The sequence below is a fragment of the Coffea arabica genome, chromosome 6c (assembly GCF_036785885.1).
Source record: "Coffea arabica cultivar ET-39 chromosome 6c, Coffea Arabica ET-39 HiFi, whole genome shotgun sequence".
Classification (NCBI taxonomy): Eukaryota; Viridiplantae; Streptophyta; class Magnoliopsida; order Gentianales; family Rubiaceae; genus Coffea; species Coffea arabica.
This window is the reverse complement of record NC_092320.1, coordinates 9,113,933-9,130,117: the sequence shown is the minus strand read 5'-3', so window position 1 is coordinate 9,130,117 and position 16,185 is coordinate 9,113,933. Positions and strand designations below refer to the sequence as shown.

General features: G+C 38.1%; 2 protein-coding genes across 5 annotated transcripts; one reads left to right on the top strand and one right to left on the bottom strand.

Moving 5' to 3' along the window:
• Positions 1-549: 549 nt before the first annotated feature.
• On the bottom strand, positions 550-7,711 carry LOC113692775 (probable plastidic glucose transporter 2). Of its 2 annotated transcripts, XM_027211325.2 has the most exons (15): positions 7,458-7,711; positions 6,606-6,760; positions 6,124-6,235; positions 5,971-6,038; positions 5,732-5,864; positions 4,524-4,623; positions 4,302-4,414; positions 4,115-4,208; positions 3,080-3,233; positions 2,745-2,888; positions 2,532-2,605; positions 1,958-2,046; positions 1,427-1,541; positions 1,010-1,188; positions 550-919 (listed from the first exon to the last, which is right to left on the bottom strand). In XM_027211325.2, coding segments are annotated over exons 2-15 (1,464 nt in total). In that variant the 5' UTR covers positions 6,694-6,760; positions 7,458-7,711; the 3' UTR covers positions 550-918. The 2 variants fall into 2 exon arrangements, with proteins under 2 accessions (XP_027067126.1, XP_027067127.1); XM_027211326.2 differs by lacking the exons at positions 550-919; positions 1,010-1,188 and having other exon boundaries at positions 1,457-1,732.
• Positions 7,712-11,185: 3,474 nt separating this feature from the next.
• On the top strand, positions 11,186-15,544 carry LOC113692777 (uncharacterized). 3 transcript variants are annotated; one of them, XM_072052686.1, is made up of 3 exons: positions 11,186-11,531; positions 14,222-14,516; positions 14,676-15,544. In XM_072052686.1, the coding sequence occupies exons 1-3, from the start codon at positions 11,315-11,317 to the stop codon at positions 15,328-15,330; spliced, it is 1,167 nt and encodes a 388-aa protein (XP_071908787.1). In that variant the 5' UTR covers positions 11,186-11,314; the 3' UTR covers positions 15,331-15,544. The 3 variants fall into 3 exon arrangements, with proteins under 3 accessions (XP_071908787.1, XP_027067130.1, XP_071908788.1); XM_027211329.2 differs by having other exon boundaries at positions 11,190-11,531; positions 14,745-15,544; XM_072052687.1 differs by lacking the exon at positions 11,186-11,531 and adding an exon at positions 13,893-14,033.
• The last annotated feature ends 641 nt before the right edge of the window (positions 15,545-16,185 follow it).

Genomic DNA, 16,185 nt, shown 5'->3' with positions numbered 1-16,185 from the left:
AAGCACATTTTTGCTATCGTATCCTATGATATTCACCGGACGCGTTTCAGAATCTGTGAGTTCAGCCAATGCAGGTGTTTCAGCTGCTGGTTCATGCTTGAGTTGGTTTGGATCAGAATTTTAATTTGAGAATTACAAGTTGACATTATCACATAAGAACAGATTTTGTTATCCATATTCCATAGGAGACTCTTGAGCCTCAGGTTCTGTGTAATGCTTCACAATAAATGGCTACAATGGGAGTTGGACCCCCGGAGATGCCGACGCCATCCCCAGCCCCGCAAATGGGGCAGGGACCATGGGGAGATGGCCAAGGACGGTCATGGGCATAACAAGTTCCCATCGCCACAAATGGGGTGGGAGATGGGAGGAGGCCGCCTCTGCCTCCATCTCTACCCCCTTCCGCTTGCGTTCAAGGACCGCTTACAGCCTGTACATTGTAAAATGACCATTCTCTAAATTCGTGCAACTGCTAAGGCAACAATTGCTTTACTCAATGAAATTTCATACAACTGCGGTTTGTGTACGTGCGGAAATCTGGAGCTAATATTAGGATTTCCAAGCATCTGTTCCCTCTTTTTTTTTTTTCAATTCAAGTAACTTTCAAGTTCAAAGTATGCCTCCATTATTACATTTTGCCCATAACATCAAACATACACTATAGTTAATTATATAGACCAACAAAATTCCTGCCTAAATAGTGCTAAAATTCCGCAAGCTTACACAGAGTACCAGCAGCTGGCCAATTGGGACCCTATTACACATGAATAACCATGAACCAAGAAATTATCAACCCCCACCCAGAAAGAATAGGAGCCAAACTTCCAGCAGCAGATCCCTGGCAGATTGATTTTACTAGGACCGACGCACCACATGTCTACGAAATTCCAGCCACCTTGAACGAGGTTGCCACTCTGATCTGTTTATTAACATCAAAGGAGGAAGCCAACATTATTCTGCCAGTTTAAATTGGATTCACTGGTAAACTCATGATTAAAAGAAAAGGTACCATTGTGGAAGAAGAGCTATCTCAATTTCTTGAAGCGATTTGCCTTTGGTTTCCATAACATTCCTCTTCACAAAAACCACCGCCATCAGGCAGAAAGTACCAAAAATGGAGTATAATAGCTGCGGTCCAATTTGCTCAAGCAGCGGCAAGAACATCAAGCCAACAAAGAAATTTAACACCTAAACGAAAAGCAACATCACATCATATAGCAAAAAAACTCCTACAATTTCATTTATTATATTTTGAATTTTCATTAATCAACATAAAAGAAAGATTCATAGGGCAGGCCTAACATAAAATTGCCAATGATATGCCTGCCAGGCACATTAGCCTTGATAGCTCCTTATTTGGAGGTCCCAATTTTCAAATACAGGCATGCATAATAATGAAAGAGTAGTAAATTAGAAAAATTATTACCCAGTGGACTGACATACAAAATGCCATAGCTTTTGCCCTAATTCTGCTTGGTAATATTTCTGGGAGGAGAAGACCTGGAACTGGACCAGCTCCAGTGGCAAATGTCAGGACAAACCTGCACAAACAAGTCACAAAGTACTATTTCATCCTCCATGCTGCCATCCTGATCAAATGTACTATTGATGCACTAAATCATTTAATTTCCAGAATTCTTTGCCGTCAAGTAAACCCCATAACAGCTCAAAAGCTGCTTGTGTGCATAGGCATAGCAATGTGAGAAAAAGAACCAGGACGGCAAACCCCAACCTACAGACAAAAGATAATAAATCCATTTCTCTACAGGTCAAATCTCAAGCAAGGGCATAAATCCCCAAATAAGCTGTAAAGTTTGAAATTAAGTGTCATTTGGCAACTCCACTCTACATGGTAAGTCATCCATTAATCAAATGTCTCTCAGAATTTTTCTTCTCAGCAGATACATTCAGCAAAACAGAAATTGTCTTCTCGAATACAAGTGCATATTATACTTACATCAACATGCCTCCAATAGACAAATAAAAGCTTCCAGAGGTTGATGCAGGCAAACTTGCAGCAAAAACTTGAAGAGCCATTGCTGCTGCCTGAACACAGCAGTCGAAGAGAATGATATTAGAAATAAAATCAAGGAGAAAATATATAACCTCAAAAGTCAAAAGCCAAATGAATTAAGGCAAATTATAGGTTCACAGTTCTGCAAATAATTATTGTAAGCATGACAAATAAAGTGGGAATCAGATTTATATAATTGGCAAAGACTTCTATTTCAACAGCAATTTACTTAAAACGCTACCAGAATGATGTAGTTCAAGCTTTGGAAAAAGAATGGGGTAATTATGGAATTTTGGTACCCAACTATGATTTTCAAGCAGACAAACATAATACATTACTTATTATTATTAAGATCTACGGATTCATAGAGATCATGAATCAATTACATATCAGCTTAGGAATTTCGTGACTCTCATAAAGGAAGTTGATGTGGACCTAAATCATATTACAAACAAATGATGTGCTTCCCAGGTTGCAAGGTGAACTAAACTTTCAAGTGCCCAAGCAAGTGCTTTACCATGCCAAAGAAGCTCCAAAGGAGAAGGATTCTCCTTCCCAGTTTGTCCATCAGTATAAGTGCAATAATGGAACCTGAAGAAAACAAAATATTCAGCTCAATCAACGAAATGGTATGTAAGTAATGAGAGTAAGATACCAGCTAGACATTGGATAATTAACAAATAAACATCTGTAGGAAGAGAGAGCCAGATGCTGAAAAATGAACATATACCTGTTAAATTTGCAATTCCTACAAGAACATTTGCCAGGTTCGAGGATACTCCAGCACGTCTAAATACAGTTGAAGAGAAATAAAACACAGCATTTATTCCAGATAGCTGTTGTAAAGCATATAGGGTTGATCCAATAAAAACAACTGCAAAAGGAATGAATAAATGACAAAGCACTTGATAAAGAAGAAACTAATTAATAAGAACTACAAAAGTTTTCACCAGACCAAGAAATCAACAAAGAAGCACAGATCTAACAGATACATTTTCAAAAGGCAAAGATTAAACAACTTTAACACGCAAACTAAAAGTGATACATTAGAGACATTGTATCTACCTCTGGAATGTCGACCGAGCATTAATTCGCTGAGATTTACACTATCAGCTTCATCACCTCTGTCTATCTTAGCCAATTCAGTAATCGCAGTTTTGACATGTGGAACTCCAAAAATCCTCCCAAATTCAGCTTCAGCTTCAGCGATTCGTCCTTGCTATGTCAATCAAGGGAAGAGATAAGCAACTAACAACAGAAAATGCAGTAGCAGTTTGTTCAATGTGATTAAGCAACATGAAGATATCTTGTCAGGTTACACACTTCCAGTTGGAAACTGCAGCAAATGATAGCAATAGTACAACTAAAAGGTGATAACTGTCAGAATTTATTCTTCCCAGCATCTGGCACATTACCGAAAAAAAGTTTTAAGTAACTAATCCAACTAATTATTCAGTCATGTGCTTTTGGGGCCTTACCACACAAATCTAAAAATCTGATCTGTTATCAACTCTTTTCAGAGAAATGTTCTCCATTAAATTACAACTTATCATACATTTTCTACTGACAAGATTCCATTCTGTCAAAAATCTTCTCCAAGTTAACCATCATCCCTGAGTAACTATCACATAAACCAAGCTTATGCAGAATTAATCAGATAATACTGATCAAACACTAGTTGCCACAAAATCAACATTATGTTACTGAGAAGGATTAAATTAGGTAAATGTGAATATAATTCACCATATGATTGTAAGTGGTAAGTAAACTAATCAAACAATGACCTAAAATGGACAGAAAATCAAAAGCATACGGTTTTTTAACTTTAGGAACTTAAAAATTAAAGACTGCAATCAATAGATACAGAGGCAAGAAGCAAAATAAGGTGACTAATGAAGACAATAATATCCTTCAACAAACCAGATTTCTTTCGTCCCAAAGTAATACAATTCCCTGTTTTATTCATGAAACGCACGTTATATGCTTACATTAACTCTCTAGAGACTTGTAATCATCCGGACAAAAATTAGGAGGGAAAGGATATCTTAAGCAAAAAAATATATGAATGGTAAACAGTGAAAATGAATCTAGAAAGTACACCTTATAAAGCCAATGGGGAGATTCAACACAAAACACCATGGCAAGGGCAAGAAGAGCAGCTGGTATTGTAGATATCCAGAAACAATACCGCCACCTGAGCACATATATTACAATAGCATAGATGAGACAGCAAACCGAGAACAAAGAGGTTCTTAAAAACATTGCACTACTCATTAAATGTCCTTACCAGCCAACAATACTCTTGACAGGAATTCCAACTAAAAGAGATGCCATCAATCCAAAACACGTAGCTATTTGTATAAAGCTTCCATAAGTACCCCGTACATGAGCAGGAGAAACCTACTTCAGAAAATAAAAGTAAGTACAAGAAAAGCTAATAGATAGGCATTCTGGTTTAGAAAGCAAAAACCATGAAAGAAATTATGTTAAAAACTAATATTTCCTATACCTCTGTCACGTAAAGAGATGCAACGGGTGGACCAACACCAAGTCCTATTCCAACTAAAAATCTTCCTAGAAGCATACCCACCAGTGTCCCAGTTGTCGCCCTGGAAATGCATGTATTAGTACCTTTTGTCAAGTCAAGAGCAATATATCCTCAAGGAAGCCACCCAATCCATATTGGAAGCAGCAAATAGGATTGGTCGATGCATAACTAACCATGAGAAATTGACAATATGATTTCCAACAAATTGAAAGGAAAAGTTCTTTAGAAATCTATCCCTTTTTTGTAATGAAAGGTAGCCAAATTTTCGCATATGTCAAACCAAAAAAAAAAAAAAAGGAGGCAGTTTCTAATCTGTTCTCCTTCAGATGGCCATTCCATTTACTGAACATCACCAAATTGAAATAGCTAAGTGTCATAAGATCATTTCCAGAGGATAAAGGAGTAAAGCAATAAGAGTAGGCATCTGCATGAGAATCACAGAATAGAAAAGAAAAGACAGAAGCATGGCCAAGTATATCCGTAGAAAAGCAATGCAAGAGCTAAGATCTGATATACAAATGGCTCGATATTTCATTGGTCATCCATAAAATCAATAAGAAAGATGCATAAAATAGATAGTTGAATGCTTCTATTTGACTGCTAATAGGGATCATGTATCAGGAAAAGTTTAGAATTTAATGCAAATGCACCATGTGGAAACAAGACTACCCCTGCAAACTAATCCAGATAATAAAACCCAGTTGAGGAATTTATCTTAGAAAATGCAAACACAGTGCATTGACATCTGGTCAGACTGTCATCCGACTGTACTCATGCATCAGCTAAATTCAATAATATGTGATTGTAAGGTCTCAAGTACGCAAGTTTGTCTGCATTGGCGAGTAAGCCCCATTGCATTTTGACCAAAACCATAAATAGCAAGTGTGATACTTATTTGATTGAAAATGAGATTCAATCAGAATATATGGTAGGAAAATTTTGATTCAGCTAAAAATGGAATTTGCCAGCAACAGACATACTTGTTCAGTAAAAAATTGGGCTGCACTAAAAGGGGCAGGCATTGTCAAAAGAAAATATGAGTGCATGATATAGAGGAATAAACAGAGCAAATAATCTTGATAAAGGGAAAGCAACCAGTATTTAGATTCTAAGGTTTCACTAGAGACCTTTAATGAAATATAACTAAGCGCAAGAACTTTAGGACTTACGATAGAGCGGAACCGACTATCATGGGCAATGCACACAACTGAAATGCCCTTCGACGCCCCACTCCATCGGCAATCCAGCCACTGGCAAGAGATCCAAGAAAAGCACCAGCCAGGCATGTACTTACAACAAGACCTTCATATTCAAAGTACAAACAGGATGAAAACCAAGATGCTGCATCCATTTTCAATTTAAAACAAATATCGTAGAAAATTTTCTGGTACAATGAAATGTATTTTACCTTCCTCTAATGTGTTTCCATTGAAACCAAGATCCGAAGCAATGCTTTCGAGCGGTTCATTAACTACTCTGCGAATATAGAAGTTCTTAATCAAACTTAAAAATAAATGCATGTATTTGAAAGGAAAAAAGAAAAGTCGCGATAAAAACCAACCCAAGATGGTAGCCAAACAAGAACGAGACAATTGTTGCCACAAGAACATGTGGGAAAGAAAGCTTCCAGGAGGGAGTTGAAGTCTCTTGTTCCGTACCATTCTCCAGAAGGGCTACAAGATTTACAAGAAGTCAGATCAAATTCCTTACAAACAGATGATAAGTAACTTGGTGTATTGGATGCTCTTTCTTTTTCTTCCTCCTCGTTTTGTTTTTTATTTTTTCGTTGGATGATGTTTTAGCAAGAATGTGTATGCCATGCTAGACGTTCTGCTCGATTTAAAAGCAAAGGCCACTGCTAGCACAGAGTAGGAGCAGTGTGTTATGTGTCCAGAACAAGAGCTCAGTAAGCACACAGCACATATGTGACTAATAGATGCACAACGTCTGTAAATAAACCATCATGTTCCATAAAAAAGTAGGCAACTTAAACAAAACTCTCGATCAAGGAAGAGAGACACACACACACACGCACAAACTTACCAGAATTGTCATCTATGTCAAAGGAATCCATGTTATCTCTCGATGTTCCACGCTTGTACATCGAGGAACCATGCAAGCGCCCTAGCATACCACGACTCTGCCCGTCTTGTCCTGCCTCAAAATCACCTTATTTCATCTGCTGTGAAACCCAACTCCTAAAATCCAACTTCCAACATCATTACCAGTCCATCTTAGTTGAGGCATTAATATCCATATAATAGTACCGTTTGCCATTACTAATGAGTCGCGGCAATGATAATCAACACACTAAAGTAAAGTGCACAACTAAACTAATTACATTGACGCCTTGAACCCCATTAGGGATTTTTTTTTCTTTTTTTTGGGGGGGGGGGGGGTGTTTGGTTAAGAAATCGGGATTCCAAGGAATGTGATGAAAAAAAACCAGTTTCACCATATCACCTGAATAATTCTTTCACTCTTTTTTCTATTTTGAGGGAAAAAGGAACAATTTTTCCTTAGTTCGTGCAGATTTATAAGCTAAAATATGCCAAAGCTTCAAGTCTATAATTACTAAGTACACTTTTTTTCTCGGAAACCTTGAACAACTAACAGTAACCACTAGAACAATCTTAGAGCTAGATTTCAGATGCCAATTAGATCACTTTGCACAAACTCAAAAGTACTGCTGAAATCTTAACTAGTACTATCTTAAGAACGTTAAGAAAAATCATCAGACTAACAAAATTCACCACCCTGCAAAATCGCACTTTGGACGATGCATGATCTCAGACATAAGCACCCTTTCTTCTTTTTCAAGATGTAAAAGATACAGTTTCAATTTCTGAGGAACCTCTTTTTTTTTTTCAAGAAACTGATGTGAATCTGATTTACCTTTCCGATCGTTCAGTTAAATCGGTCCAAAATCCTTCCCCAGTAGTATTATCTGCATAAAACCATGCCTTTACACCAAGCGAACCGTCCGGAAAGCTCTATGATGCACACCTCTAATGTGTGTTTGGTGTGAGTTTTGGGTCGGGTGGGGGAGCCTTAACTGTTTCTTCCACCAAGTATCCGTAAAAGATCAGCATGTGACCTAAAGTGAAGAGACCTATTGCCTAAAGGTGTACTTCAATTTTCATTTTGTCATCATCAGAATTCAGCAAAGTGGGAAAATCCCTCCTCTTAATCTCCTTTGTAGTCTAGCTAGCGCATGTACGGTAGCAGTAATTCTTTTGCTGGACCAGACCCCGTGCGTATAAACCGCAACCCTTTTCTTTTCTGTGACTTCTGTAGATTCACTTTACCCGAGCGAGTGAGAGGCTGCCGTGACTGTGAAAAATAAAAAATGATTAAGTGATCCAATTAAAAAAAGTACGCGAACATGTTTGTCATTAAGATCCAGGTGGGTCGCCTATTGTAAGCTTTGCTTTTCCAAGGTAATCTCATTGCCGTACCGTACGAGGAAGTTCCCAGTCCCACGTGTCGGCGAGGAGAGAAGTCTGGAAGGGAGTAGAGTTGTGGTGCTGTTCCTTTGGAACGGGTGATTACCACGCAAGGTGTCCGGTTGGAGGTGCAACCGTGAGACTTTGATTGCAGTGGATCGAAACTCTTGTAGCTGAAAGAATTGGTAACGTGTACGATGGAAAGACTACTGTCACGGAAAGAAGCGACAGAAAAATGGGGCCAGGCGTCCCCTCTGTGGACTTTGGCTTCCATCCCGTTCTCTCTAGAGTCTAGACTAGAATGACTCTCTGCGGTGACTGCTCCGCAACTTTCATTCATTGCTCCGTCCTTAGCCCCACTAAGGGCCCACATTTGCGGGGTGATTTAATCTTGACCTTTTCCAACCGAGGTCAGAGTTACTGCTTTTACAAATCTAAATCCGGAGAATCTTCAAAAGCCGACAACTTTTGAAAACCTCTCAGAAGATTTATATCTACCCAATCTAATCTCCTCAGAACCGATGTGGGATGGCAATCCCACAAGAGCAAGCCAGTAGGCCGACCGCTGCTAAGAGATAAAAATCCCTCACAAAACCCAGTATGCTATCCTTGCAGGAATTTGTCTCTTAACCTTTTCTAACCGAAATTAGAGTTACGGCTTTTACAAACCTAAACCCCAGAAGAACCTTAAAAAACCGACAACTTTTGGAGGACTCCTAGGAGACTTATATCTACCCAACCCAACCCCCCAGAACCGATGCGGGATGATTTAATCGAGCGTGCAAATTTGAAACATCGGGTCTGCTTGTTATTATTTTAATATACGTGGGTGGAGTTTACGATAACATCCTTCAAAAATAATTTTAAAAATATCTAATTTATATAACGTTAAATACATTTAATTAGATAATTTCTATCACGACTGACTATCATCAATATCACCACCTTCGCCATCCCCTCTTCTTCCTCTTCATCTCTCTTCTCCTTCCTTTCGTTCCGGCTTTTCTCCCCCTTTCTTTTCCTCCCCTCCATCCCCGTCCCTTTTCCCCTTCTAAATGCAACCATTGGTCATAATCAAAGACTCTTCATCCGATCATTTTCTAATCATGGCCTTCCAGTCGCAACCAAATTTGAGAATGAAAAGGGATGAAGGGGGAAAGGGATGAGGAAGGGGAAGAGAGAGAGGATGGTGACAATGATAGTGGCAATGCTGATGGGTGGTAGTAGCAGATAGTGTTATTTTTATATTTTACATAAAAATATCTCAACACGTTTCATTTCATACATAAGAACACTTAATTTAGTAGCATAATATATTTGAATTATAAAAGAAAATAAACCGTAAGAGTAATTATTGGGAGTGTTTAAAATTGATATAAACTGACCATATCAATGCCAAACCAACTTGCCTAGCTTCAGGCGAATTGACGACCTAATAACAATAGTCATATCATACTAGTATCTTGCCCCGTGCCTTCGTACATTCATTTTTATTGTGTATTTGTGTAAACATTAATAATTTAAATAAAAATTAACAACGATCCCACAAATTTTTTGTATTAATTTTAGCAAATTGATGTATCCTAAATGCTAACTACCATACTAATTCTTAGAAACTTCCTTACATACATTTACTATAATATAATAGAATTCATCAAATATTGTAACATATGTCAAAAATTGATATATATTCTCTTTTTTATATATAGATATTCTTTTAGATAATCAAAAATTTTATAGTAACGATAAATCTAGAAACTACATATTCATACTTAATTAAAAGTACAAAAGATCTAGTATTTTATTTTCTTACTCAATAAATATTCAATTTTCAGCAATATTGATAAATCTATTAGTGTAACAGTTAATTTTTTTTTGTATACTAAGTTAATCCATTTGGATAATAATTTTGTACCAAATTATAAAAAAAATTGATTTTTTGTTAAAAGAAAAGGAACCATAAGAGCAAATAACTAAATCTATTAAAAAAGATAAAGTTGTTATTGGAGGAGAAAAAAACTATAAGGAAAATTAATTTAAAAAAAAGGTGGATGCAAATATGGGTGAAACCTAAGTATCCAAATAATCAATTAATTATTTTCAATTAGTCATGCCAGCTAGAAGAAATAATATGAATAATTAAAGTGACAACATTCATACATACATACATATTTACATATATATATATTCAGGTAAGATTATGGAAATCCAAAAAAATTTACATAAATGCCCATTAATTCATGTTTGATAAGTACATGTAACTTTTCATACACTTCGATAAACATTTTCACACAAGAAATCCTTTGTTTCTATTTTATTTTTTTAACTTCTAATTTTAGTGGCTATTGCTGGTCGCGCTTGCTGTAACCATTACTATCTCCCATTTGTGGCATGCTGGCGACTTTCCTACAGCATTCTATATTCTAACGACTTTAACATGTGCATGAAAGTGGTGGCAATAACCTACGTCCTAAGGGGTACTTCAGCCTTGTTTGGATTGTCATTTTCTATCAGAAAATTGTATCATTTTTCGTGATCATATTTTTCTATTATCTTTTTTTCTTTATATATATCAAATTGCTACAGTATTTTTTCATGAAAAATGATAAAAAATACAATTCAAACGGGGCTTAAGGGTTTTGGGTGACAGCATGGTATAGTACAAAACGTATGTTATTATAACAAATGTAAATATTAACATAGTGAATATAGATTCTAACATAACATGATGATAAAATATAACAAAATTTTGAGCATAAATTTCAATGAGAGCTAAAAATTATTGTATATTTTTTTTACCTATTATTGTGTTGGCATCTACTTATATTATTTTAATGCATACATTTATTTTTTCAGTACTTACACTATACCCGATCATCACTACCAGCGACAGCAAAGACCCCTTGGTTTCGTGAGGGGCAAATATTTTACACTGCAAAATTTAAAAATACACTAAAATATATGTCCTACTAGAGATATTAACCACCTTCAAACTCTGTATGGGAGGTTAGTGCAATTTCGAAAAGTAGAAGTGAGGACTCCGTGAATTGGTAAATGTTAGGGGAGGTTTGTGCAACTTATCCGTACCCTAAAGTATTTTAAATTTGGCGTGTAACTCCAGAACCCAATATTCATACGTAAATTTATACGTAAATTTACGGCTTGCTAAATTTAGACGGGCCAAAAATATTCACACAAAATTCAGGGCAAAAAAAATAAGGACACACACCGAACGGTGTTTCTGCGGGTAATATCTGAGAGAGAGAAATATAGAGACAGCGCGACGGAAAGACGGAAGCAGCAGCGATGGGGTCACGTGAGAAGGACCATTCGACGCCGCATCAGCCTCTGCTGAGCAGCCTTGTGGTTCGGCCAACTGACAGCGGAGGTGGCGCCGGAGGCGGCGGTGGAGGGGGTGGAACCACAGGTGCTGGTGGAGCAGGCAGCGACTACGAGCCTGGGGAAGTTCGTCGCGATGCGCCACCTCCTTACTCCCGCTCCGATCGCTTCGCTGACGACCATGGTTTGTCTTTATAATTTCCGTTTTGGCTCGAATTGGCTGTTACTTTCAATTGCTGAGGTTGTGTAAATTTTAAACCCTAGACCAGTCATGAGTGCAGATACTGATAAATTTGAGATACTGTTTGTTAAGTGTTTATCCTGCTGTCTTTTTTTTTTTACCCTGTAGCTAATTGAATTGGGTTGTTAAAATTTTGAAGCTGATTTAGAGCTAGTAGCAATTAGTTCTTTATTATGCATCAATGACGTCGGATGCATTCGGAGTTTTTTAACATGCTAATTGTTGATATACCATTCCCTTAAGGGTTTGCCTTTGTCAAGTTGGGGATGGGTGATTTACGGATAAGAGATGCGATAGAACATAAATCTATCCTTTATGGATTAATCTAAAAAAACCCAAAGTTTCCGAGTAAATTATGTAATATCAAAGTGGCATGTTATGTGTGTTTAGTTTTGCTGAAATGGATTTTGTTAGTATTGCATGTTTTCTGGTATTTTTTTTTTATTTTGGAACATTTAATGTTGTTCTGTTTTTCTTGCTTTATTTTTTGCAATTACTTCTCTCTTATTCTGGTAGGAAAAACTCTCATCTCGAATCTGCTATATTATAAAAGGGAATGCGTGATGGTTTTTCCTCACCTTCTTGGAGATTTGTACATGTTCATGGGCATGCATTTGTTGGTTTTTGATAAGCTACCTGTTATAATAAGGAGAATAAAATAAGTTATGATGAGAAACTGAATTTGGTGCAGAAGTCTAGACTGTTGCTTCTCCTGGTAGTGGAACATTCACAATATAGTTCGCATTTTTCTACTTATACTTTTTGCTATATTGTAGTTTTATTTTTAAAGGACATCTTGGTTCTGTTGCAATTTCTATGTAACAAGCTGGGATGTCTTTATAAAACAAAAAAAAAAACTTTCAGCCTTCTGTGTGCTTTCTTTGCATTTATATCTTTTGTGCTTTGCTATGAGCTATGCATCTAAGTGAACTATTGCTGTAATGAGGACTCTGCTTCTTCTGAAAATATTTTGTAATATTGATGCTAGCATTTCTAGTTGAGTAATTAATATTTTCTTTCCTGATAGTAGTAAAGTGGGTATACACATAAATCTTTGTTATTCAGTATTGTCAGTCATTCTGCTAAGCAATATGTCCTATATATAAACGTACTGGAAATACCTAGGCAAGTCTTCACCCATCATTACGCTTCGTTATATTGTGTCTCGAGCACAACAACTTTTCGAGTCTTGGATAATGAATGAAGTATGGTGTTGTGTTTTACAGCTTTGAATGTTGCCTGGTGCAAATACTTGGAACTTGAGAAGGCACGTCCATGTGACTGCTGATACTGGAATATAGTTTGGGTATTGGTTATTTTGGGGTTTCATAATATGTACAAGGAAAACAAACAGGGTATGACTATATTGCCGGCTAAAGTAGGTGAGGTTATTGTGCTTGGATGTGGGTTTGAGGGTTTATTCTTCTAAAATTGGTTTGCTGCTATGTAGATTATCAGATTAAAGTTTCTTATAGAAGAGTTTGATATGGTTGGCAAATTGGTCAAAGACGACGCTTATGTACAACCATCATGCAGTATTCATACTGGAAAATGCTTGTGGTGGCATTCATAGTTCCAATTAACAGTTTGTTGACTTATGTAAGAATAATTGTGAAGTCAACAGATATTAAGTACTCTAGTAAGAAACGCATTATTAGTGGTAACATATGCAATTTCATTGGTTCCAGTATTGTGAGCTGAGCGGGTTGATTGGTGACATTCTGTTTTCATTTCTTCTTGGTGCCTTAAATTTGTTGAGAGGCCTGCCTAGGATTGCCAGAAGACTCGTATGGGTATTATTACATCGTGAGAGCGAATGGTTTACTTCTGGTTTATATAGATTTGATGGCTGTTGAATGACAGTTTGAGGTCAAAGACATATTGAAACATACGGGTTCTGCATTTTGTTTGATATTTGCTCCAATTGGTGAAGTGCAGAAGAAGGTCACGTGTCATGAATCATTTGCTCTCTTGTTTCTGCTGGGTATTGTTGTGGTTTGACTTATTGGGTTGAATTCTATATGAAAATAGCTGGCTGGTATCAAAAGGAATTCAGACAAATGGATACTGGTCTATTATTTTAGTTATTCATCCTCTCTAGACCCTTTGGCTTTTTGTTTCTTGTTCTTCATGTGAGCTGGTGGGTTTTGCTGATTCGTTTTGGTGGTGCTTTTGAACATGGATTTTGGGTATTCTCTTAGTAATCTTCTGCGCTGGTTCCGTACATGTGGGACTTTCCATACATGTAGGTGACTGTTAAGTATTTGGTTGAGCATGGACTTTTTCTGGTGGGACCAGTTTAGGGGAAGATTAGTTTAATCAGTTTACAAGGTTGAGTTGTGGAATGGGCTGTTTGATTCAGTTGTTATAACTGGTAATGTTGGGTATGTACCAGTGCAGTAACATCAAAGGCTGTCTGTGGCTGACCATCTAACTCATATCTAGGTTAGCCTTTTAGTTTTGCTATTGTTTCAGAAGAGGATGCCTGAGTGACGGTAATGTGTTTTTGGGTTTAATTGAATTTTTTGTCGGCATTTCAAAGTCACAAAATCTGGTTTTGTTAGGATATTTACTTGGTATCTCACTTAGGTAACTGGGTGTTTCTTATCTTGGGGTTCACTGGCTTCTTTCAGGCTATAGAATGCGTGCAGGTTCTGTTTCTCCAGTGCGTCATAGACCAGACAGTCGCTACAGTCCTGAATTTGATCACTCAGGTGCTCCTCCTCGCAGCCGAGGTTATGGTAGTGGGCGAGATCATGGTAGATATCGAGACTACTCACCATCGTATGGTCGCGGAAGGGATGGTTCTAGGTTCAATGGAAGAGGTTTTGATGGGCCTGGATATGGTCCAGGTCCCTTTAGAGGTGAAGTTGTGCCCAGAAATAATCCAAATGTTCGCCCAAGAGAAGGAGATTGGTATTGCTCTGAGTAAGTTCCTGTTGACTCTCCACCTTGTTTATTCTTGCACGCCATTCTTTCTGTATTACTTCCAAAATTTTAAAAAGGTGTTGTCTAGCACAGAAATTAGTAAGTAATGCATATATAAGGGCATTTCTGGATGTGATCATTCTATTTTGCATTTTGCAGGCATGCAGACAAACTTCTTATCCATTTTACTTTTGCCTCCTCTCTCACTTGGTCTTGTCAATGTTGCAGATGTAACAACCTCAACTTTGCGAGGAGGGAGGTGTGTAACAACTGCAAGAGGCCGCGGTATGCTCCTGCTAGGAGTCCTCCTCGGAGGGGTTATCCTGCTCCGCCACTTCCCCCTCGACGCTTTCCTGGTCCTTCATCTGATCGTTCTCCAGGAAGGATGATGAATGGCTATCGGTCACCTCCTCGTGGTTGGGCTAGAGATGAGCCTAGAGATTTCAGAGCTGGTGGACCTCCTTATCCTAGACATGAAGGCAGATTTCCTGATCCTATGTTTCGCAGAGACAGACCAGATTATGCAGAAGATGATTATCGTGAGAGAAATAGGTTTGATAGACCCATACCACTGGACTGGGCACACAGAGATCGTGCAAGGGATAACCTCTTCAATGAGAGGAAAGGATACGAGAGACGACCACCATCTCCTCTGCCAACAGCACTACCTCCACGTGGCCAGTGGGGTCGTGATGCTAGGGAGAGAAGTCGTTCTCCACTTAGAGGCGGTGCAGCACCTAAAGATTATCGTCGAGATATGTACTTAGAGCGAGGTCGAGATGATCGGCGTGGTATGGGGCGTGATGGATATTAGCACGTTAGCTCTTCTTGGTGTTATTGATACTTCAGGTTAAACAGATGTAATTTACTACTATCTGGTTAAGTAGAGGCAATAGCTTTGCGCTTGGAATTTTAGTACTTTTTCATGGTTTTTGATGTAATTAGGCCCTAGATTTTTCTCCCCCGCGACCTTCAGCTACTTTGTGTTGGTAATGGGTGTTTGGCGTGTCTGCCAGCACTTTGCTTTCTACAGTGTTCGTCCAAGACCAAGTCGTCTTCTCTTACTACTCTCTAGTTTTTTGCGGTCTGTCATTTTGGAATTAGAAGCCGCAGGCTGGTACTTGTATTGAGCAGAGGACAGGCAGGGGCAACTTCTAGCTGCTCCATCTCTGAGAAACTTGCGGGTCAGGCAGCTGATACCGTCTGTTATACCTGGCCATTACTAAAGTGGGTTATTATTTTCGTCGCCGATATTGTGGAACTTTAGGAAGGAAAAAAGATCGTTTTTGGTTTCAGCGCGCGACTCATCTTATAATCTGTGACCGGCGTGTAAGGCAGCCCGGAGGAAGGATGCCGTCTGCTAACTTTTTTTTTTTTTGGTTTTTTGGTTCTGGGTCTCTCTCTCTCTCTCTCAATGTTTTTTATCCAGATGAAAATTGAAGCCCATCCACATTATTATTTTCGGGTTTCCTAATTACTAATTAGTATCATTTTCGGGAATGATATGATTGCTCTGATTATGAATAATAGACTTTGGGTCGGCAGTTGCTGCTCCCTTTCGGCTTTCAGCGACCGCAATCAACCTCGTCGCTGAATGATCAAATGATACGATAGCAACTCGCATTCCTTCATGGAAGATCTTAGCCGTTGATCGAATAGCTCCAGTTTT

Coding starts and splice junctions, on each gene's coding strand:
- LOC113692775 (XM_027211325.2), bottom strand. CDS start 6,693: ATGCTAGGGCGCTTGCATGGTTCCTCGATGTACAAGCGTGGAACATCG. Junction 4,209..4,301: donor GTCAAGAGTATTGTTGGCTG/GTAAGGACATTT, acceptor ATATGTGCTCAG/GTGGCGGTATTGTTTCTGGA. Junction 2,047..2,531: donor TTTGGAGCTTCTTTGGCATG/GTAAAGCACTTG, acceptor TGCTGTGTTCAG/GCAGCAGCAATGGCTCTTCA.
- LOC113692777 (XM_072052686.1), top strand. CDS start 11,315: ATGGGGTCACGTGAGAAGGACCATTCGACGCCGCATCAGCCTCTGCTG. Junction 11,532..14,221: donor TCGCTTCGCTGACGACCATG/GTTTGTCTTTAT, acceptor GGCTTCTTTCAG/GCTATAGAATGCGTGCAGGT. Junction 14,517..14,675: donor GGAGATTGGTATTGCTCTGA/GTAAGTTCCTGT, acceptor TGCATTTTGCAG/GCATGCAGACAAACTTCTTA.